General features: G+C 46.3%; 1 protein-coding gene across 1 annotated transcript in view; it reads right to left on the minus strand.

Moving 5' to 3' along the window:
* The window catches only part of LOC147453064 (putative LRR receptor-like serine/threonine-protein kinase At1g56140), a 120,908-nt gene that overhangs the window by 15,286 nt on the left and 80,643 nt on the right, over positions 1-24,979 (minus strand). The window contains exons 3-6 of the mRNA XM_086518568.1: positions 24,258-24,323; positions 23,872-23,916; positions 23,310-23,377; positions 13,299-13,675 (exon numbers count right to left, since the gene is read on the minus strand). Coding sequence (XP_086374694.1) covers positions 13,299-13,675; positions 23,310-23,377; positions 23,872-23,916; positions 24,258-24,323 — 556 coding nt within the window. The remainder of the gene's footprint in view (positions 1-13,298; positions 13,676-23,309; positions 23,378-23,871; positions 23,917-24,257; positions 24,324-24,979) is intronic.

The following is a 24,979-nucleotide window of genomic DNA, read 5'->3' on the forward strand; positions in this document are numbered from 1 at the left end:
TCCTACAAGATGAATTCCAAGATCATGATATCTCTCTTGCTCATGATAGCTGCGTGCTCTTTATTTGCACCCTACCCATCACCCTACCCTTCCCATCTCCCCCTCACCCTTGAGCTAATCCCTCCCCCTCCCCTCCCCCTCTCCCCCTCGCCCTCGCCCCTACCCTCACCCTCGAGCTAATCCCTCCACCTCCCCTCGCCCTACCCTCCCCCTCTCCCCCTCGCCCTCGCCCCCCTTTCCCCCTCGCCCCTCGCCCCTAGCCCCTAGTCCCTAGCCCCTAGTCCCTCGCCCCTAGTCCCTAGCCCCTAGTCCCTAGCCTCTAGTCCCTCGCCCCTAGTCCCTAGCCCCTAGTCCCTCGCCCCTCGCCTCTAGTCCCTCGCCCCTAGTCCCTAGCCCCTAGTCCCTCGTCCCTAGTCCCTAGCCCCTCGTCCCTCGTCCCTAGTCCCTGGCCCCTGGTCCTTGGTCCCTAGTCCCTCGCCCCTCGTCCCTGGTCTCTAGTCCCTCGCCCCTAGCCCCTAGTCCCTAGTCCCTAGTCCCTAGCCCCTAGCCCCTCGCCCCTAGTCCCTAGCCTCTAGTCCCTCGCCCCTCGCCCCTAGCCCCTAGCCCCTAGTCCCTAGTCCCTAGCCCCTAGTCCCTTGCCCCTCGCCCCTAGTCCCTAGCCCCTAGCCCCTAGCCCCTCGCCCCTAGTCCCTAGTCCCTAGTCCCTAGTCCCTAGCCCCTCGCCCCTTCCCCCTCGCCCTTGCCCACCCCTGCCCTATCTAATAAACCCAGCCTCAGCAGCAACCGTTTCTGCCTCAGCAGATGATTTCTCGTGGCGGAACCGGCCACTACGCTAATCTCAGACGTCTAGGAATGGCTAGGAAGTATCTCTTTAAGGAGCCAATAGCTATGAAATGGATGGAATGCCTTCGAGCACATCTGATACAAGCTTTATGCCGATTGCAGCTTTGGCATCAGCCTTAGCATCAGCTCCTCCTTAACAAGAGAGATTGATGTTGGGCGAGAAGCTGTATCCACTTGTAGATCATTTAGAACAGGATCGCACAGGAAAAGTTACCGGCATGTTACTGGAGATGGATCAGCCAGAAGTTTTACATTTAATTGAATTTCCTGAGGCGCTGAACTTGATTCTTCCATCTTCAGAACCCACAGAGTAGGTATCAGAAACAAGAAACGGGATCATCTTCAGTAGCCTCAAGCTCCCTTTGCAACCCAAAAATTCTCGTCAAGGAGTCTGCATTTCAATCTGCTTTGTGAACCCTTCATGCTCTTCCTCAACAACTACGACTGGCCTCTGCAACTCCTTCAAGAGCCTCTCATATGCCTCCTTTAGAGCGACTACACTTCATTGGTTTTCAGCTTGAGAAGTGCCAAGAGTTTGCTGCAGCTCTTCACACTCTACTTGGAACTTCTTTAAATTCTTTGTCATCATCTCTGCATAAGAATCCCCCATCCTGTGTTGTGATCGAGCAAAGAAACCTCCTCCTCCAAAGTTGAATTCTCTTGCCAGCTGCAATCATTTCTTGCATGGGTGGGCCAAGCACCTGCTTCAAGAAAGATATACATGCAGTACCGATTGGTTTTATTTCACATTTTTTCAGTATCTCCTAGTTTTTCAATATTTCCTCTCACCGAGACGGTGAGCGGTCTTGTGGCGGGCAACCTGTAGCAGGCTTCAGTGTCACTTTCACAGGACACTCAGTTAGTACGGTTGGTCTGGCCTGGTTCACACTAGTCGGACTCTAGACGGACTCTGTGGGCTGGGCTGGGCTAGGCAGTGACACATGGTAGGATACGGACGGTGGTCTAGTGGACATCGTGGCCAGGTCACCACCACCACTCACTTTGGAGATTGGCTTAGGTGGCTGACATTTATGAGCCGTTGGGTCATTATCATCATGGGCTTCACCTTTGGTCCAGCATCGTCGTCGAGAGCAGCGAGTCTTGCACAGAGCACTGCTTCACCATCCCTGCACATCTGAGCCTCGACACCCCCATTTGTACCTGTGAGTCCTGGGCTGGAGCTGAGTGTGCTGCCACGCCAGAGTCTGTACATGGTTCTTTGAGCTAGTCGAGTCCACATGTTCTGGTCCACTGTTGTGTCTCTGTTGTTATCCATTGTTTCTGTGTTTCATTCTGTTTGAGAGAGTTTCTATTTGTTTGAGTGAGATTGTCACGCACATTGCATTGAGGGGCACCCACACTGTAGAGAGCACGACACATTATCCGCGCTACAAGAAGATGCTCTCTATAGAAAGCCCTCTTCGAACCCAGCTCCCGTGATGGCTCTATCCATGTCCTCCTAGTATCAAACTGGATAAGATCCTGCCAAGTGAGTCTAGTAATCTCCATCTGTGTAAGAGCCAAAGATGGTGCATCAAGAGAATACTGGAAAGGGGCAGCCTGTCCATGCTGAAATCATGCCTCTGAAACCATGAGCTCATCTGAGCATACCAACATGATGTATCTCCCTTTATGCCAGCTGTCTGGACGACTCAAGAGCAAGCCTAGCATATCTGTCCCTGGTGGTGTCCCATAAGCTGTGTACAAATGATACTGATCTGGTAAGTGCCTCAATCTCCATAGGTGGGGCAGCCAGCTCCGCTCGTATGATGTCATGTGGAACTGAGGCCTTGGCTCTAATCAGCCTAGAAATCATAGATACCAAGGGCCTCTCCATATTACTTTATCCAGCACTGTCAACAGATGGTCCCCAAACCTGAACCTCATAGTGCATAACTGAAGCGACCAAAGTGTCACAGAGCCAGAGATTTGTTCGAGGTTCCTGGAACTGAACCTGCGAACAAATCCTCTCTAGACCGCCTAGGGCTGCATAGGCACGAGTCAATTTAGTGTCTCCTGCCACTCTCAGTGTGAACCTTGGTCCACTAAAGACCACCCCAAGATATGTGTATGCATCCGTGTACTCCATACTATCCTGACCATATGTGAATGTAGGTGTTGATCTCCTGACCCATTAGGGCGTGGTATTAAATACCATGACCTTTGTTTTACCAAGGTTGACAGAGAATCCACTATCCCCTGCAAAACTATGCAATGCGTCCAAATGTCTCTGCATACCCTCTAGTGAGTCTGATATCAACACGATATCGTCAGCATACAAATAAAAGTGGGATCCATGTCCCTGCAAGCTGAGCACCTCTATCTCCTCATCTGTCAATATAATCAGAGACCTCATCAACATACATACCAAATAAAGTAGAGGACAATGGGCATCCCTGTTTTACTCCGATAGTGGAGTGAACTATGTCAGATATCCCCTTCGGTGTGCGTACATGACCCATAACTGAACTGTACAATGCCATAATCCCCCATATTAGTTCTGTGGGTACCCCCAATTCCATAAGTCGGCGCATCAATCTGGCCCTCTCTACTGTGTCAAAAGCTTTGCGGAAGTCCACAAAGCTGCAATATATCCGTCTGCCATGTGCTCGACCCTCTGTAGCAGGCTACAGTGTCACTTTCACAGGACAGTAGTTTACAGTTGGGCTTTGGTCAGTTGGTCTTTGGTCTGGTCGGTTCACACTAGACGGTCTCTTTGGGTAGAGACACGTGGCAGGGACAGGGTGGTCTAGTGGACATTGTGGCCAGATCACCACCGCCACCTAGTGGGGATAGACTTAGATGATGTTCTTTATGAGCCGTTGATGGCTCTTGATGATTGTACATATGAGTAGTCGTTTTGGGCCAGTGGGATGATCTTGTACGTAGTCGTCTAGAGTGGGTCTTTACACAGAGCACGTCTTCACCATCCCGGCACATCTGAGCCTCGACCCCCTTGTACCTGTGAGTCCTGGCTTGGAGCTGAGTGTGCAGTCTTTGAGATAGTCAAGTCATATGTTCTGGTCTGCTGTTGTGTCTTTGTGAGCTTTGTTGATGTCTATGGTTTCCTTTTCTGTTCAGTTTGTTTGAGTGAGATTGTCACGCACATTGCACTGAGGACCACCCACTGTAGAGAGCACGACACATTATCCGTGCTACAGGTGCTCTCATTTTGGCGATCACGGTGGGACCTCAAAGGAAGTCTCACTCTTGTGGAGATAAAATCGTGAAGCTAATCGGTTGTTACCTGGCTCCGCACACTTGCTTACACTGTGTAGATAGTCTATAAGTCTGGTCCTCTCTCGCCCTGGTCCAAGTCCTAGTCCTCGTCCCTGGGCCTTGGTCTTTGGTCCTGGTCTAGCCCTCGCGTTGGTCCAGCCCTCCTCGTCCTGCCAGCTGGGTGGTCTAGTCATTGGTCCTGGACCAGGTGGTCTAGTCACTATCCTCACTTGTTTTGTGTTAGACCTGTGTTGTTCATTGCATGACACATACAAGGCGGTCAGTTGAGCGTCAAAGTGCACTACTGAGCCCTTTGAAGCACTATAACAGAAGACGCCCTATGGTATCTAGTAGAAGTCCATTAACCTCATCAACCATACCTCCACATACGACATCCCCCATTCCTTCATCCGGTTCCACATCTTCCAGATCACCTTCTCCAGTAAAGCTCTCTCCTATTCTGCTACAGCAGGCTATTGAGCAACAAGCTCAACAAGGGGCCATGGAGGCGTTGGCTAGTGTGTTGGCCAAGGTAAACATCAAGTTCCCCACCTTCAAAGGACTCTCCTCGGAAGATGAGGACGACCATGCACGGAGGTTCGTATCTCTTTGTAGAGGACGTGGTCTTAACAGGGAAGATGCTTATTTGGTACTTTTTCCATCCACCTTGGACGGCTTAGCAGACAAATGGTACAGCCAGTTTGCAAAGAATCATTTTGCAACTTGGGCAGACTTAAGACAATAGTTCTGTGCAGCTTTCAGGCCGGGCGACTACCAAGAGAAAGTGTTGGATGAGTTGGCCAACATGGTGCTCCAGCCAGAGGAGACTTTTGCAGAGCTTATGACCAAAACCAAGTCTCTGTTGCCAAGCTTCCCCAGAAAACCGGTGAATTCATGGTTAAGAAGTGGGTGGAGAAGGCGCTTTCAAAAACCTCTCAACAAAAACTATGGGAGAGCCTCTGACCCGACGCCACTCTCGAGGAATTCATTGCAACTGCTATTAGGATAGAGGGGGCTAGGAAGCTGTTCAACAACTCTCCTCACGTAGATACTCCCTCTGTGTTCTCGGAAGGTAGTCCTGCTGATCCTTTGACTTCCTTGCGCAGGGAACTTGAAGCCCTCAAACTACAACGCGCTCTCCAAGAAGAGAAATCAATCTCTCTGAGACAAGAGAAACCATCACACCTTGAGGCTTTGGATCAAATCAAGAGAGAACTAGAAGAGCTTCGGTCTCAGCAGGAGACTAAAGCTATGGTATGGTGTAGCTCTTGTCGCTCTCCTGGACATCCTCCACAGGACTGTCCCCTTCGGGCTTATTGCCACTTCTGCCAAAAATCTAGGCACGAAGATAAGGATTGTTACTATATCAAAGGATTGCGGCAAATACAACACAGTCTAGGTCCTTCTCTCCAACAAGGGCTAGCACCTGCATCCAACATGGTCTCACCCTATGGCCATCAAAACCTGTTGCCTCCTCTGCTTACAACACCCCCTATGCAGCAAGGTATGCACAACAACTTTGCACCCCCCAGCTTTTATCATGCTAGTACTCCCTCAGTTCCCCAAAGCTTCTACACCTCAGCCTCCAGCACCATGCAACAACAAGAGCAGCGACCACCTCGTCCCCCGTTTCGTCCGTCTAATCGGCCAATCTTATGCTACAGATGCGGTGAATATGGCCATTACCAAAGTAAGTGTCCTTTACCTGAAGGGTCTCCTCCTTGCAGACATTGTCTGGAGTCTAAGGACCACTACAGTAAAGATTGTCCCAAACAAAGGGCATCCTCATCTTCAGGTCCGAATCAAAATCAACAAGAGTTTACATTCCCGAAAATCAATATAATCACAGTGAACACCACCCCTCAGCCAGCACCTGCTACACATATAGTTCAACCACAACAAGCAGCAGAGCCTGCTGGGGTGCTCACTCGAGCACAAAGAGCAGCCCTGGGTTTAAGTTTGCCAACGGGACCATCCTGTCCAACCCTTCCGAAACCTGTTCAAAATGTCGCACTCGTAAGTGGTGCAAAGAATAGGCCCATCTCTATGCTTTCAGACATTGATGGAGCCTTCCTGGTAGCAGTGGCTGACTTGCAACAGGTCAGTTTCCGAGGAGGCCCAGATTGTAGGAGCTAGGCCCACAACGGAGCAATCTTGAAGAACACCTTTCAACAAGTGTCTCTTTATGAGATGCTCCGGCTAGATGCAACCCTTAGAAGTGACACCCTCTCAATAATTCAGTCTTTGTACCCTGGTACAGGGCCTAGTGGCGGGCACCTACCTGTGCAGCCCTTGGAGTCCTACATGATTTCATATCAAGCTGCTCCCCTCACCAACTATAAAAGTCCACGTCTTACTGTATCTATTCTTGGGCATCAATTCTCAGGCGTCATAGTGGATGGTGGGTCTGGAATCAATCTAATGCCCGAATTTACCATGTTAGCCTTAGGTCTGCAGCCTACTCGCCCTGCTCCATTCACTGTTACATTGGCAGACCAGAGGACAGTCTACCCTGTGGGCATAGTAGAGAAGGTGCCTTTGAAGGTACAAGACTTCACATTTAGCTTGGATTTTGTGGTGGTCAGTCTTCCTCAGGTGGAGGGAGGATTCCCTTTGCTGATTGGTAGACCATGGTTGCGGAATACTAAGGCACTTCATGATTGGGGAAACGACGCCATGTGGATACATACTCTCGGCTCCCAAATGGAACCAATCCGGCTTGAAGGAGGGATGGATCCGGTGGCTCATCACAGCTCATTGTCAGTACAGTCCAATCCCGACCTTGAGCAGCCCATCCCACCTGACAGATCTGACGAGGACCTGCTACTACAGTGGTTGGAAGCTACCACATTGATGCCATGCTACATGGTCTCTATTCAAAACTCACCTGTGCCGCCGGTAACACTCTCTCTTCAAAATCCTCAGGAGGACATAGATGTCCAAAGTCCTACAGCGGATAGTACAACAATTGAAGAAGTAAGTGTGTCAGTCCCAAATTCTCATGCTTCGAATGACCCGCTGATGGAAGCCCTCGGTCTTGGGGAACCTATAACACATCACCGAAGGGGGAAGAAATCTCCTCTACATCCACTCGCCAAAGATTTCCCCCTTCCTGTAGCATCTCCCAAGTCGGACCCCCTACAAAAGCACTCTGTCATGTCTGGGTCTGAAGATTTACCCTTCGAGGAGCTCCCACAGGGGATGGTTACAAGAAGAGTATGCATAGTTTCCAATCGATCAAACACTTGCACATGATGTCTTGAAGCTCCAGGAGGCAGCGCACCTCTCATCTTCAGAAGCACCCTCTCCAGCTACACCCCCGGACCGGTCAGAGAAGTCAACCTGGGAGATTCTGACCACCCTCAGCACGTACTGTTAGCAGCTTGGTTATGGGAGCTTCCCGCATTACTCAATCGAGTAGTCTCTTTCATACACTCTTTTAAAGATGTTTTTGCTTGGTCCTACAAGGATTTGGAGGGGATCCCACCAGAATTGGGTGTCCATACTATCCCTCTGGTTGAAGGGGATAAGCCTGTCAGAGGCCGAGCTTACAAGCTCAACCCGAAGTATGCTGAGGCGGACAAGTCAAAGTTAGAAAAAATGCAAGAGGCAGGGATCATTGTACCTGTGGAGCACTCTGAGTGGTTATCACCCATGGTGATAGCGCCTAAGAAGAAGTCCAACAAAATCCGTGTGTACGTAGATTACCGTGCTCTGAATAAGGTAACTATCCCATATGGTTTCCCAACACCTTTCACTGAGCGTGTACTCGAAGATGTAGCAGGGCGTGTATTGTACAGTTTCATGGATGGGTTTAGTGGATACAATCAGTTGGGCATCCATCCAGGTGATCAGCTGAAAACGGCCTTTGTGAATCCCTGGGGTATTTTTATCTACACTCGAATGTCTTTTGGGTTGAAAAATACCCCACCTTCTTTCAATAGGGCGGTATATCTCATCTTTTGTCCTCTGCTTACAGATCATCTTCGCATCTTCATGGACGATTTTTCGACCTTCTCAGGTGCTCAATGTTCAACCCCAATGGAAAATCTAGAGGAACACCTCGCTCAGCTCTCAATGTCTTCCTCAGGGACAGAGAGGCACGCCTAAAGCTAAATCCTAACAAATGTCATTTTTTGGTTATTGAAGGCACACTTCTAGGCCATGTGGTGTCTGCTAAAGGTTTAGCGCTTGACCCAGAGAAGATCGTGGCAATTTTAAAGTTACCACCTCCCATCAACCCAAAAGGGGTACAGAGCTTTGTAGGCCACACAGGTTATCATCGCAGATTTATACGCATGTATGCATAGGTGGCTCAACCCCTAACCCGCCCAACCAGTGCTGCTGTTCCCTTTCAATGGTCAAAGGCAGAGGCTGAAGCTTTTGCATACCTTAAAAAACGCCTCACTAAAGCGCCTATCTTAGTAGCTCCCGATTGGTCTCTCACCTTTCATGTGCATACAGATGCCAGTCAACTGGCTGTGGGTGCAGTGCTGACTCAACCTAGTAAGGAGTACAACCTGGATCGCCCTGTTCACTATGCGAGTCGCCTACTCACCAAGGCAGAGTGCAGCTATAACACCACAGAAAGGGAAGGTTTAGCTATTGTGTATGTTCTGCAAAAATTTCGGCACTACTTATTAGGGGTCCCCTTCACAGTTATTACTGATCACCATGCCCTGTGATATCTGCTCAACAAGCCGCAGGTTGCAGGTAGAGTATGGCGATGGCTACTCTTATTTCAAGAGTTCGATTTCGAAGTGGTACTCAGGCCCGACAAATATCATGTCCTTGCCGACCACCTTTCTCGCGTTCACACTGGTGAAGAAGCAACACGGGTTGCTGACGACTTTCCTGATAGCAGTCTCTTTAAGGTGGATACCACTCCGGAATGGTACGGCGATGTTTTGCATCTGATTTCTACTGGCCTCTACCCAGAGAATGCTTCTCCCTTGCAGAAGAGACGCCTGTTGCTGAAGTCTAGGCCTTTCACTCTGATTAGGGGCCAGCTATACAAATCAGGGCAGGATGGTGCTCTGAAGCGTTGTGTCTCCCCTCATGAAGTCGAGTATATTTTAGAGGATGCCCATAGTGGTCCCACTAGTGGCCATTACCCTGGTCATATTACTGCACAGAAGATTCTCCAGTGTGGCTTATGGTGGCCCTATATTTTTCGCGATGCAATTGCCTATGTAAAGGTATGCGATGTATGTCAGCGCTGTGGCCCTAAACCAAGCAAATAGTCAAACCGTCCTCTGTAGGTCTCTATGGCATGGCAACCCTTTGAGAGATGGGCCCTAGATTTTGTAGGACCAATTACTCCCTCTGCCCAACCCGGCAATCGGAAGTATCTCTTGGTGGCTACAGACTACACAACAAAGTGGGCAGAGGTACTAGCAACAACGGACTGCACTGGCACTACGGTAGCCAAGTTTCTCTACGAAAATATTTTGTGTAGGTTTGGATGTCCCTTGGAAATCACCAGTGACAGGGGTAGTCACTTTGTGAATGAAACAATTTCTACACTGCTGGCCAACTACAAGATTTTTCACCGAAAATCTTGTTTCTATTACCCTAGAGCAAATGGGCAGGCAGAGAGCACTAATAAGGTTCTGATAGCACTCCTGCAGAAAGCATGTCATCTTCATCCCTCGACTTGGGCTCAAGCTATCCATGGTACACTTTGGGCATATCGAACTTCTTTCAAAGCCACAACCAATCACACCCCATTTCAGTTGGCATTCGGTTTGGAAGCGATAGCACCTTTCGAATTCAACTGAGGATCCCCGCGAGTGGGCAGTCTTCGTGCCAATGGAAATTTGGGGTCGGCATCTGTCTCTTGTCTTCTCCTTTTGGAGGAAAGCCGAGGTTTGGCTTCACCGGCTCTAGAGGCAGAGCAGCTTCGTCGTAAAGCCTGGCATGATCGCCATCTCAGAAAGCCGCAAATAATGCAAGGAGCATTGGTGCTACTTTATCAGGCCAAGTTTCTGAAAAAAGCAAAGAAGTTGGTCCCAGCATGACAAGGACCATATAAGGTGATGGAGATTCTACCCCACAGAGCTGTACAATTAGCCACTCTTGAAGGAGTTCCGCTGCCTTTAGTCAATTATCTCGGATCAAATGCTATCGTGCTTAAGATGCCACTCAAGGGTCAACCGAGCTACAATCAAGTGTTGAGCTTCGCCGATTCCTGAACCTTTAAATAACTTCGGAAGCACTATCTTCGGTATCTTGCTGTTTCTTTTTATCTTATCTCATACACCCTCTCCTTACACCCTCTCCTTCTGCAGACTCTTTAAGCTCAATGGGTTTGATTCTGGAATTGGATCAACTCTACCCTTCACTCTCTGTCTTCAATCTCTGTCCTCTGTAAATCCCTTGTGTTGTGTGTGTAGGATTGATTCTAGTATGGGCATAACCTATTCTCCTCAACCCCAACTCATCAACCCCAACTCAGGCCTTTTTCAAAGCACATAATTCTTTGATCTATAGCGTCTCATGACACTCAGTTCTCTTACTATGCATAAATGCATGAGTATTCTTGAGTGGGGTATTTATGCAGGTTATTGTACCCGTACTTGATGTGTATTGCTTCTACTGTCCTCTCACTCCTTCCCTTTGCTTTATTCTTCTTTCGGCTTGTGAGTGCCTTGAAAATACCAGTAAACCCTAACCTAACCTAACCCTGATGAATTGTTGCCATAATGGTCTTTCTATAACCACTTGGGGAAGATTGGCTCTGCCATTTCCTTTTCCTCTCCAAAAACCCTCCTCAATAGCAGGTCTTGCGTTCAACTCCTATGCTTGATCTTTATGATCTCTGAATAGTTTCCTGCACGTTAAAACTCTCTTCTTCTTCCTCTACCACCCTCTCTATTTTAAACCCTAGCCCTCCCCTTTCCCTGGCCCTAACTTATTCCCTATTCCCACGCAACTCGCCCTGTCCCATGCCCTCGCCCTCGCCCTCGCCCTTGCCAACCCTTCCCCTCGCCCTCGCCCTAGCCCTCCCTTATCCACTAGAGATCCATCTTCATAGAGATCCATCTTCATCTGCACTCTCGACGACGAAAAAGTGTGGCTCGAATCCTTTGCTGTAGCCTCCTTCGAAACTGTGTAGCTCCTCTTCTCCATCGGGGTCGTCTAGATCTCCCTAGCTCCAATGCTTGGTCTATGAGAATGCCAGTAGTGCGGGCAGACCTCTCCACTGTTGGTTGCTCCTCTGTCTGTTCTTTTGGGTGTATAATTTCTAGTGTAAAGAAATCTGTGATCTGTCGTTGGGGTTGTCTCTCTTCAGCTCTCCTCAGTAAAGTTTCTCTATGCCTGTGTAGCTCAAGTAGATATAGCCCAAGACATCTCTGATCCTCATAACTCATGACCTTAGATAGAGGCCCAAAACCTTCTTTGAATAGACAATGAAAACGGTCTCGTATCTCATAGTAAACTGTGCAATGACATATGTAATGTACCTCTGTCTCTGACTCTAGATGGCATATCCTGCTATCTGCTTGTGTCCCTCTAAATTTGCCAGTCTCAATCTCGAGCTAATGTGAGGACGTGCGTATCTGGCCAATGGCACAACGCAAACCATGAGAAAGATGCGTGTCCATATAGCTAGGTCGAATCACAAACCCATCTCCCGTGAGGTGGAGAAGATGCTCTCTATAAAAAGCCATCTTTGTGCCCAACTCCTGTATTGGCTCTATCCATGTCCTCCTCGTGTCCAGCTGGATCAGATCCTAACGAATGAGTCTGTTACTCTCTACCCGCGTCAAAGACCTCAAGGGTGCCTGTAGAGAGTATTGAAAAGGAGGCAACGTGTCCATGGTGAAACCATGTGTCTGAAACCATGATGCCATCTGTGCATACCAGCATGATGTATCCCCATTAAGAGCTAATTGTCTGGAGGACTCTAGAGCCACCTTGGCATATCTGTCTCTGGTAGTATCCCACAGACTATGTACAAAGGAGACTGATCTAGTAAGCGCGTCAATCTCCATAGGGGGGGCAGCTAATTCCGCTCGAATGATATCATGCGGTACGGAAGCCTTGGCTCTAATCAGCCGAGAGATCATAGATACCAGGGGCTTCTCCATACGCCTCCAACCATCCTGGCCTATAGAAGGTCCCCAAACCTGCACCCCTTATAACATAGTAGAGGCAACCAAAGTATCAAAGAGCCATAACTTTGTCCTAGGTTCCTCGAACTGAACCTGCGAACACATCCTCTCCATTCCTCCCAGAGCCGCACCAACTCTAGTTAGTCTAGTCTCTGCTGCTCTTCTCAAGGAAAATCTCGACCCAATAAAGACTACCCCCAGGTAAGTGTATGCATCAGTATGCTCCACAATCTCCTGACCATATTTGAAAGTAGGTACTGATCTCCTGAACCATTGCGGTGTGGTGTTAAACACCATAACCTTGGTTTTACCTAGGTTTATACACAATCCACTATCCTCTGCAAAACTGCGTAGTGCATCCAATTGTCGTTGCATACCTTCTGGTGAGTTAGATATCAGCACAATATCATCAGCATATAGCAACAATGGGATCCACGTCCCTGCCAGCTGTGCACCTCTGTCACCCTCTCTGTCGATGTAAATAGACACCTCATCAACATACATACCAAATAGAGTAGGAGACAATGGGCAGCCCTGTTTCACTCCAATAGTAGAGTGAACTAAATCAGATACCCCTTCCGGAGTGCGTACATGTCCCACCACTGATCTATACAAAGCCATAATCCCCCAAATCACCTCTATGGGCAACCCCATCTCCTGCAGTCTGCGCATCAATCGAGTTCTTGGTACCATGTCAAATGCTTTGCGAAAATCCACAAAGCTACAATAGATCCATCTCCCATGTGCTCTGCCCTCCTCAATGATGGCCCTGAGTGTCAGAATTTGATCAAGAGTGGAGAAACCCCTCCTGAAGCCGGCTTGACCCTTTGCTCGTACACCCTCGTCCTTTGCCCAATTACTCAAGTGTTGTTCCAGAGAGAGAGAGAGAGAGAGAGAGAGAGAGAGAGAGAGAGAGAGAGAGAGAAATTAAATGAAATGAAATGTTATATTAAATGTCCTCAAAAGGCCAAAATGACCTATGAGACCATATTGATACAATCTTGGTGGATCTAATACAATGACTGGGTACAAAAATAAAATGAAGGAGAAGGAGAGAGAGAGAGAGAGAGAGAGAGAGAGAGAGAGAGAGAGAGAGAGAGAGAGAGAGAGAGAGAGCACCTGTATAAAAATGTCAAATAACCTTTGCCCGAGGCTTTTCCAAGTGCCATCAGATGTTATGGAAATTTCGGCAAAATGAAGCTCTACCTTGTATACACCATTGAGCATAGTAAGGCCATAATATGCCAAGGAGCTCGGAGCACCCAAGGCAGTCTGGTATAATTCTTGATCATGTGTATTTTGGATTATGTTTGATGTTGAAACAATTGTAGGAAAAGCACCATCTTCATCAGATTGAAAACCGATGTTACTTACTCCCCACCTTCCATCATCACTTTGAAAATAACTTGCACCTCCAATACTTTGACTATTTGAGCTGAAAATAGTTTGATTTATTTCAATGTTTGGACCTCCACAATTGATTGCAAAACCTCCATCTGTATAAAACTATTGAAGTTTAGATACAAAAATCTCAAAAAATTGTGACATCTTATATTACATACTACTATGCACACCATCAACCTTTAATAAGGGGATTCATGAAAGAATGTTGCACTACATATGACGAAAGGAGCTTATAATGTTGATGAAAAAGAGGGAAGAAAGTAACACCCTTTCAAAACTCTCTACATATTAGAAAGACACAACCTTATAATGCTCTTTTACAATGGCATTTTATGGATAGACTAAAGATTCTTTAGGGGATAGGTAGAGGGTGAGGAGCAGGGTCAACTAATGGGAGATTGAAATCATCATGAGCGGGCTGCGTAGGTGTGAGGTGCAACAGATGATAATTTTGACACGAAAATTATTTCACACACAAAATAAACACAGTTTTTTTCTTAGTTACTTAGCTACTTGTTTTTTTCTTACTAAGAGAATGTTCCTTAAGCCATACACAGATAGAGAGAGATATAAAAAGGTAAACATCATTTTAGGAGAATGTAAGAGAGAAGGAGAAAGATTGACTACATGATGGGGTCTGACAAAGCCTCTCTAAGGCCTTGATTTCCTTATTGTCCAAACGATGTCTACATGAGATTATACTTTAATCCTCATGCACTGATAATACCTGTAGCAAGAGAACTATGTCGTGCTCTCTAGTGTGGGTGCTCCTTTGTGAAATATACACAGAATTCTCACTCAATGGCACATAGCAAGGCAACTAAAAGACTAATAGCATACTTGAAATGAATACAACAATACAATGTGACTGGGTTGGGAGTAGTAATTGCAGAAGATGTATCTCTCGACGAAGAAATAGCCTCTTGGAGCACAGAAACATGAAGCACTAGAAGAGACACTCTCGTGGGTGGGACTGTATTAAAGGCTTTGTGGAAGTCCACAAAGCAACAATAGAGCTTCCTCTTGGTCACTCTTGCCTAATCAAATCATACACCTCAGAGTAAACACATGGTCAATAATTGAAAAAGCTATCCTGAAGCCCGCCTGTTTTGGTGATTGTAAGTCTCACGCTCAACATAAGAACTGAGCTCCTGCTCAAGCATTGCACCATATAGCTTGGTCAAAATATGGCCTACCATGATCGTCATGTAGTTGCTTGGATCGAGCATATTGCCTGCTTTGTGAATCGGTACAATGGTGTGCATCGTCCACTCGCAAAGTAAACCATCTATTAGTGCCCTGTTGAACAAGTTTGCAAGAAAGGGGCTCGTGGATATGCTACATATATGAGGTGCTCACCTTGTAGAGGTTCGTGTGGTTGACTACCGACTATGCTGGAGGCGGGGAATAGCTTCCTTTACCATCGAGTGGGTAAATAAGCTAGAAGTAGCAGGTCGGGGCTGTTGTGCCTGGGGTATAGGTGGCTGCTGCAGTATGTAATATAGGCCCTCAGCATGTGTACCAGGTTTGCGGTAATGGGAGTTGGTATCCGGGTGTTAGTCCCTCGCTGGATCCATCCTGCACACATGACATGACACAAAACATACTCACGCATTAATGAGCGTAGCGACGGACATCAGGCTCACCTCTCAGTCATAGAGCCAATACGGGCTCACCCCCGAGCATGGGAGCCTGTAACCAACGGGTAGCCTCTACCACATGGGCTAGTGTCCCATACCACCAAACCCACACTAGACAAGTGCATGTAGAGTTGCCAAGGGCTTAGAGTCCAAGTGTGGTGATCACACAAGATAGCTCACCATCGAGCCTAGGGTCCTATTTATAGGGTTCCTTAAGTGCCCTAACTATTGGGCCATGTTCACACTTGGCCAGACATAGCTTAGGCACCCATCTTGATATTTAGGGACGTAACGCTTCCCCCCTTATTTTCAATTGCTATTCTTACCAATATCCTCGGTTATAACACCAGGAAAATGGCTCTTCAACGATCTTACCGATCCCCAAGTAGCATAGTGGAAAAGTATTCCATTGTGGTGGATCACTTTTCAAGCAAGACAAAGTGTGTGTGCTCGTTGATGAGGATGATAAGATTTTGTTTGAGTGTCACGATGCTCCAAGCGTGGAACACCTTGGCATACACTGTATTTTGGCATTAGTAAGCACCAAGTTGTTGCTTTGGAGGAAGTCCCAAGTTTGGAGGATACCACTCGTTACATTCCAGTGGAACCAGATTCTGTTCTTGATCAAAGGGTCAAATGGTCCCAAAAGGCTTCTTACCCGAGTATTTGATCAAGTGGAAGCATCAACCCAAGTCGAGACCTTTCTCCCCGTAGCCAACCACAACGGGCGTCCGAACTGCTATTGCTCCGGGCCACATAATCCCTCTTTGACTTGTCGCCAAATCTCACCAAAGTGAGGATCTATCTGGCAATGCCCTTTGAGAGAAAGAAATCAGTCTAGATTTCAATGAACAAAACAACATTCACCTCCGAGATCCTACTAGGGGCATTTGCCACTGCATTGATAGCACCTTACAATAGCATATCTCAAAGTCGAACTTTTGTTTGACCTCGGCCCACCTAGCGTTGCGACCTCAAAGGTCAAGCTAATCACAGAGATATTTCAATGAATGGTGGTTAGTACATACCATGAAGCAGACATCATAGAGGTAATGATGCCAAATTTTCAAAGCAAGGATGGCTGCCAACAGTTCCTTCTCTTGTGTGGAGTAATGGGTTTGCGTGTCCGTGTGCTTGTGACTTTCAAATGCTATAGGTCGGCCATCTTGATAGAGAACAATATGCATGGCATAATTTGTTAGGTGCAGTGGAAGCGTTGATGGTCATAGCTCAGGATAAGTGCTCCGCACGTACACAAGGTTCTTTTTACTTAACAAGAGATGTGCAAGGACTAGAGTGAGAAAAGAAAGAATAAAACTCTGAAAGGTTTTGTAATTGAGAGAGAGAAAATGAAATGAAATGCTATATTAAACGTCTTCAAAAGGCCAAAATGACCTAAGAGACCAAATCAATACAATCTTGGTGGATGTAATCCAATGTTTGGGTACAAAAATAAAAATGAAGTAAAGTGAAAGACTAAAATCATCATCATCATCAATGCCCAAGGATGCCCGGCATCAGGTGTTGTCTGAGAAAGTATTGTATCGGTCGCTGAAGAGATTCGTCAATGTCCGCCTCTGTAAATAGTCGTATTGGGCATCTCCCATGTCGTGGTAGAATAGTCCTAATCCTTTGATGGAGCCTCCATCGATGTCGTGGTCGCCCTCGTAGACGTGGGCATCTAGCTCTCCCGAGATCAATGGCTCTTTCAACTAATATACCTATGGTATAAGTGGGCTCTGAAGTCTACTGTGAAGCATGCTCATTTGGCTACTGAGTCCCTGCTCTAAAGAAGACGGTGATCTCCCTCTATGAATGTCTCCCACTGCCTGAACTCCTCAAGAGACTCTCCCCGTATTTGCGCAGCTCTAGCAAAAACAACTCGAGGCATCTCTGATCCTTATATCTCATGACTCCAGCCAACGGTCCAAAGCCCTCTCTCAATAGACAATGAGAGCAGCCTCGTATCTCATAGTATACCAGACAATGACAAATGTGATGTAACTCTGTCTCTATATGACACAACTGGCATATCCTGGACTCTGCTAGAACTCTCCTAAATCTGCTAGTCTCAATCTCTAGCTGATGCGATGATGTGCGCATCTGTCCAATAGCACATCGTATCCCATAGGATAAATGAGTGTCCATATAGGCCAGTCTAATCACATATCCATCCTTTGAAGATGGGAAAAGATCCTCTCTATAGAAAGCCATCTTCGTGCCCAACTCCTGTATCGGTTGTATCCATATGCTCTTGGTATCTAGCTGAATCAAATCCTGACGTATGAGTCGAGTAATCTCTGTTCGTTTGAGAGAGAGGGAGGGTGCATCCAAGGAGAAATGGAACGGAGACAATCTATCTCCATGCTGAAGCCATGTGATTGAAACCATGATGTCATCTGCCCATACCAGCATGTTGTGCCCCCCTGTAGCGGTAGCTGTCGGGATGACTCAAGGGCTAGCCGAGCATATCTGTCTCTAAGGAGGTTCCATAAATTATGCATGAAGGATACTGATCTAGTAAGGGCCTCGACCACGAGGGGGGGAAGCTAGCTCGGCTCAATATTAATCTCTTGTGGCACTGAGGCCTTAGCCCGACTCATCTGAGAGATCATAGAGACTAGAGGCCTCTCCATACATCTCCATCCATCACTGCTACTAGATCTGCCATGGTGGTCCACCGAGAGTCCCCAAATCTGAACAGTAAAGCATAGCTAAAGCCACTAGAGTTTCAAAAAGCCACAGATTTGTTAGAGGTTCTTGAAACTGAACCTGCGAACACATTTGCTCCAATCCTCACAAGGCTAAAGAAGCTCTCGTCAATCTAGTCTTTGCTGCTCTCCTCAATGAAAACACCAGTCAACTGAAGACTATCCCAAGATAGGTGTATGTATCTGTATACTCCACCGTCTCCTGGCCATAAGTAAATGTGGGTGCTGAAATCCTGATCCACTGTGAAGTGGTGTTAAACACCATAACCTTGGTTTTCCCTAGGTTAATAGACAATCCACTATCGTGGGAAATTGTGTACAAAGAGAGAGAGAAATGAAATGTTATGTGTACACACACACACACACACACACACACACACACACACACACAAGGAGAGAGAGAGAGAGAGAGAGAGAGAGAGAGAGAGAGAGAGAGAGAATGAAATGAAATGTTATATTAATGTCTTCAAAAGGCCAAAGTGACCTATGAGACCAGAAAGTTACAATGTGGTGGATCTGATACAAAGTCAGAGTAACAAGATGACAAGATGACAAAATAAAATACTATGGAATCCTGAACTGCTAGGTGTAAACTAAGCAGCTAAACAGCTAGCTGGGATAGCTAGATCACAGGAGATCCAACATCGGTCGTTGGCGGATCTCATCAATCTCCTCCATGGTCAGTAGTCTGACCGAGCGTCGTGCATGTCGAGCCAAAGTGATCCAAATCCTCTGATGTAGCCTCCGTCGATGCTGTGTAGTCCTCCGCAGTCATGGGCGTCTGGATCTCCCCAGCTCAGTCGCTCGATCGATCAATGTGCCTCTGGTGTGAGACGACGAGCTCTGCTGTGGTAGTAACTCCTCCAGGTGTCCAGTGGCACCTCTAAAGAAGTCTGTGATTAGTCTCTGATACTGGCTAGTCTCTCCTCTCATTAGGCTCTCTCTATGTCTGCGCAGATCGAGCAAAAACAAACCCAGGCATCTCTGATCCTCGTACCGCATGACTCTAGAGAATGGTCCAAAGCCCTCTCTGAACAAGCAACTGAAGCAGCCTTGTATGTCGTAGTAGACGGGGCAGTAGCATGTGTAGTGCAACTCTGTCTCAGGCTCGATATCACACAGGGAGAATGTCCTGGCCTCTGCTGGTACTCCGCTGTATCTCCTAGTCTCGATCTACAGCTAGTGTGAGGATGTGCGTATCTGGCCAATAGCACATAGTATCCCATGAGACAAGTGGGTGTCCATGTATCTGGGCCTCGTCACAAAACCATCCTCCGTAAGCTGGAGGAGATGCTCTCTGTAGAAAGCCATCTTCGTGCCCAGCTCCTGTGCTGGCTGTATCCATGTCCTCTTGGTGTCTAGCCGAGTCAAGTCCTGGCGAATGAGCCTGGTGATCTCGGATTTTGTAAGAGTCAGAGAGGGTGCATCCAGTGAGTACTGGAAGGGAGGCAATCTGTCTATGCTGAACCCATGCGCCTGAACCATGATGTCATCTCCCCATACCAGCATGCTCTATCTCCCTGCATGGATAACTGTCGAGAGGACTCAAGTGCAAGGCGTACATATCTGTCTTTGGGAAGTTCCCACATGCGGTGTATGAAGGAGACAGATCTGGTGAGCTCCTCAACCGCTAGTGGGGGGGCAGCTAACTGTGCTCCTACAATAGCACGTGGTACTGAAGCCTTGGCTCTAATGAGCCGCGAGATCATAGAGACCAAAGGCTTCTCCATGTCCCCCCATCCATCCTGCGGACTGTCTCTCTCTATCTCTCCCCAGTAAAGTATCTCTATATCTGTGTAACTGAAGTAGATATAGCCCAAGACATCTCCGATCCTCATAACTCATGACCGTAGAGAAAGGACCGCAACCCTCTCTGAATAAGCAGTGGAAACGGCCGCGTATCTCATAGTACACTGTGCAATGACATATGTAATGTAGCTCTGTCTCTGGCTCTAACTGGCATAAGCGGCATATCCTCCTGTCTACTGGTATCCCTCTGAATCTACCGGTCTCAATCTCCAGTTGATGTGAGGATTTGCGTATCTTACCAATGGCACTCCGCAAACCATGAGACATGCGTGTGTCCCTGTAGCTGGGTCGAATCACAAACCCATCTCCTGTGAGGTAGAGAAGATGTTTTCTATAGAAAGCCATGTTTGTGCCTAACGCCTGTGATGGCCCTATCCATGTCCTCGTATCCAACTGGATGAGGTCCTGACAAATGAGTCTAGTAATCTCCACCCGTGTAAGAGACATCGAGGGTGCTTGAAGAGAGTACTGGAAAGGGGGTAGCCTGTCCATGGTGAAACCATGCGTCTGAAACCATGATGTTATCTGTGCATACCAGCATGAAGTGTCCCCCTGAAGAGCTAACTGTCTGGAAGACTCAAGGGCCAGTCTAGCATATCTGTCTCTAGTAGTATCCCATAAGCTGTGCACTTCTAGGGTTTAGGACAACCTAGAAAGTGTTCTTGCAACCTTGTGAGCCTCTCAAAGGACTTGCATGCCCGGGCACTTTAGTTAGGATGCATACCCTCTGATTCCGCAGGAACATTTGCCGATGTCTGCTAGATGTAGGCACTAGGAAGTCTTCACATTTAGGACTTTAGTTATTAGAATTGAGCCTGCGTAGTTAGATGATTTGAAGCACCTCTTATTAAGAGTAAGTGACTCCTAATAAGTGACCCATTTAGAGAGGAATCATGGAGAAATAATAATGCTCAACTCCTCTTAGAAATCCTACATGGGGTTCACCTTGGAGTTACAATTTGTCCACATGCACATAGGTTTAGATGTGCACGTGATATAATCGTTGGCATCCGTTTCCAGCACAAAGGTTTTGTTTGGAACCACTATCTGCAAGATCGGTGCAAATGTAACGAGTTGCTTCAATGTTTGAAACATTGATCGAGCTCATCCGTCCACGTGATAGATGGACTAACACTACGCTTTTTGCTTTTTAAGACCCTTAAGCAAACGTGTAAAGGGTTCAACAATCTTGGTGTAGCCTTTGATGAATTTCCAGAAAAATCTGGTGAAACCTAGGAAAGATTTAACTTGCTGTATGGTTCAAAATGGGCCACTGTAGGACCAATCGTACCTTTTTGGGATCAATGTGGATGCTATCAACCGAGATGGCATGGCCGAAATACAACTCCTCCGTGTGGAAAAATTTGCACTTGGATTGCTTTGCATACAACTTCTCTCGTTGTAAAATATGTAAGATGAGGTGAAGGTGTTGCAAATGATCCTCGAGTGTATGACTTTAAATAAGTATGTCGTTGAGCAACACGCCAACACTTTCCAAGATGTGGACGAAGGAGGTCATTCATCATCTATTGGAAAGTTGCAAGGGCACTGGTCAATCCAAAAGGTAAGACAAAAAATTGGTAATGTCCGTACCGGGTACGAAACGTGATTTTCGGGACATCACACTGGTGTATCCATCATTGATGGTAGTCGACGGATCGAAGATCGATCTTGGTGAAATATCTCACTCATGAGAGTCGATCCATGAGGTCATCCATCCTAGGCAAGGATACTTGTTCTTGACGGTGACCTTATTGAGACTCTTGTACTCTAGCATAAATGCATCCCTTCGTCTTTCTTTTAGCAAGAAGAACACGAGCGCCCATTGGATTTACTAGGTTCAATAAAACCCTTGGCAAGATAGGCTTGTAGCTGCCTAGCAATCTTGGCTTCCTCTTTCAAGCTAAACCTACAAGGTTGCCGAGAGACGGGATGACTACCAAGCAAAAGCTCTATCCTGTAATTGAGGTCAGGCCCATGAGAGAGTGGAAGCCCATCCGGTAAATTTGATGGAAACACGTCAGTAACCTCTTTCAAAATAGAATCCAAATATCCTTTAACAATAGCCTCATGATTAGACACAGGAATATCATGCTCAGACGAAAGCACATCAACATTAGAATCCCTCACAAAATAGACTGAACCTTAGGATCATGACACCATGTATCAAACTCTTTTGCTAAAATAAGGTTTACATTAGAATCGGTGGTCCTGAAGGATGGAGAACCCTCGACCACATGATACTTACTTGTATTTGTGTCCATGGCCCTTGGTTTGGAGCTCTCAGTGTTGTCAGCTAGTCACCTTGTAGCTGTTGATATTTATGGAGGTTAAGAGGGACACTATTTATTGAGTCTATTCATTGTTCATATTTGGTGTACTGTACTAGGGCCCTGTCTATCCTGTTGTTCATTGTATATTTGTTGATGCCTTTTGAGTGTGAGACTTGCACACTGCACCAAGAGGTACCCACTTCACAGAGAGCACTAGTGTACGTACACATTTTCTTGCTACAGCCTCGGTTCTTGCCAAGGCATAATGGAGATTTGTTTCATTCTTATCGCCGACAGCGTCGTTGTTCTTCTTACGAGCTTCACGTGATGTCTCCAAGTGCTTGCATACAGATCCTAATCTTGTCATGGACATTGTCAGTAATTTGAGAATAGAACTTTTTACTGCTGATGTTTGCACGAATAGAGCTGGCAATGCCATTTGGCATAGCATTTTCGGTATCATTACACTTGTTCTTCTTCATGGCTGCCCTGCCATTCCCTAAAAGGAATTAGCCAAGTTTCTCCTTTTTGTTGGTGGTTCCTCTTACCCTGGTGAGAATGGTTTTACTAAAAACATTTCTTGTAGTTTCAACATGTATTATGAGTTCCCCATTTGAGACGATTGCAAATTATTTTTGATGCAGACTTTATGCTGGAGTCATTGTCTTCTGCTCTCGCTTCTTTGATTCAATTTTATGCCCTAGTCATTGTCTTCTGCTCTCATTTCTTTGATTCAATTTTATGCTGGAGTCAAATGTCTCCACCTAATCACCTCACTCTCTACTGGTTTTGTGATCCTCATTCCTAGCTCTGATGCATCAAATAAGAAAAATCACCCATGACCTCCTCCACCATCCATGGAACTGACAAACTGACTCCATTAAAGGCCCAAATTGAAACATGTATGTCTCTTACACCGTGTGTCCCTTTATTATTGCATGTCTGTCCAAGAACAGTGACATGCCATCTCTATAAATTGCCTCCTTCTCCTGTCTTGCTTTCCTCACCTTTGGCATAAGAACTTAGATGAGACCTCACTTACGCTCTGCCAGCTCTATGGTCAAGTCATTGCAGAGGCATATTTTGGCCCCTTTGAAGCCTCTGCGTAGCTAGTGTTCCAATCTCTTAGTCTCGTGGGCAGGCCATCTGGTTTTCCGCTGTGCAAGCTCTTCAGTTAGTGAACCATTCAACCACAAAAGAGAAGAAGAAAACATTTCACACCTTAAAACAAATGCTTGCAGAGTTTTATCATTATCAGTAATTTCAAACAACAGTGGATATATGGGAGCTTACATATCCCGGAACTTGTTTGGGTACAACGAGGGACAGAAGTCAAGCAGTTGAATGTTGCAGCTGTTAATCTGAGGACACAAAAGAGGAGAGAATTTGTGAAGTTTTTAAATAACAGTGCTCTCGGGAAAAAGTAGAAAATAACAAAGCTTAGATAAAAAGAAAAATCTTCAGGATCTCCATTATCTTTCGTGCAGAAAACAGACCGTTGAAAGCAAGAGACCTAGGCCCTAAGTAGAGCATTTCAAAGTAATCATTTCCTGCCTTACTACTACAGAAAATCAAAGATTTATTAATGCACTTGAACATTCAATACAAGATTGTGTTACACAAACAAAAGGCATCACGAAGCATCCAAGTCACAACTGAGAATGATCTGTCCACGAGCTTAGTAAAAAATTAATCGATGCACTTGAACATTCAACACAAGACTGTGTTACACAAATTAAAGCCACAGAGAGGTAAATCTTTGTGTGTATACATAAATCCAAGAAACCACCAGAAAGATGGGGAAAAGCTTCTTAGAGAATCTGTCGTTTAAGCTTCTGAGAAGCCATGAAGGTACCTTGTTTCCTTAATGGTTTGATCAAAATGATTCCAGAGAAGATTCCTGAGAGGGAAACCAACAAATTATAGTTGTCAAACCTAAGAATGTAGAAACATGTAAAACATTACAAGATTAAGCGTATCATAGGGTGATACAAAGTAGAGAATTCAAAACCAGTGAGGCATTCACACTTTCTATCAATCACAAAACTTATGCACATAACTGTAATTCTTTCACTCTTATTTGCTATATTACTGCAGGCGCCACTTTGAATGAAGACACTTTAATGCAGTCTTGTATGTTTACATGTCTCAATGACTTTTGACAACAGAAAATGAGAAGAGTGCTTGAACTAGCTGCAACCATGCTAACGTTCTTGCTGAGCACTGAGATTTTTGACATACAATTGTGGAGAAAGCCTTGACGCTGAAGAAGGTACAGTTCCCGAAAATTGATTTTTGGATGCATCCCTGAAAACAGTAAAAGTCATTAAATAACATTTTCATGAACTGTACAAGAACTTTTGTGCTGATTGCCACAGACAACCTTCAAAGTACGCTTTCTACTCCCTGACAAAGGAAAAGTGTGCCGTGCACTGTGCTCTCTCAATGGGTACATCTAACTGCAATGTGCAAGAAGCCTCACTCACATCGCCTCACTCACATCGAACTGCTGCCACAACCATTGACCCACTTACCAACAACAGAAATGAAAGATGTTGACTGAATAACAACGACACAGCTGAAACTATCAATTCACAGAGTATTATTCACAGACTGGCTGGCAGCACACTCAGCTGCGGACCTAGACTGGGGGTGTCGAGGCTCAAGAGTGCATGGAGTACGTATTGAGACTAGGTGCAAACTGGGAATTTGATCAAGACACTACTATATTAATGAGGATAGAGTGAGCGAAGTGAGGTGTGCGGTAGCCAGATAGATTGGTGGCCATGTGGATGGCCTTGCTACAATCCGTCCACTCCCATCAAAGTGCTCATCCACAAGTTCAACTAGACCATGGCCTGGTTTAGCTGTCTAGTCTACTTGTGTCTTCCACTCATAGCAATGTAGTGGGGCTATAGCTTACCCACCAAAATCCCACTCACCGTCCCAATGAGTCAGCCATA

The sequence above is a fragment of the Adiantum capillus-veneris genome, chromosome 8 (genome assembly GCF_014529385.1).
Source record: "Adiantum capillus-veneris isolate H3 chromosome 8, ASM1452938v2, whole genome shotgun sequence".
NCBI classification, from domain to species: Eukaryota; Viridiplantae; Streptophyta; class Polypodiopsida; order Polypodiales; family Pteridaceae; genus Adiantum; species Adiantum capillus-veneris.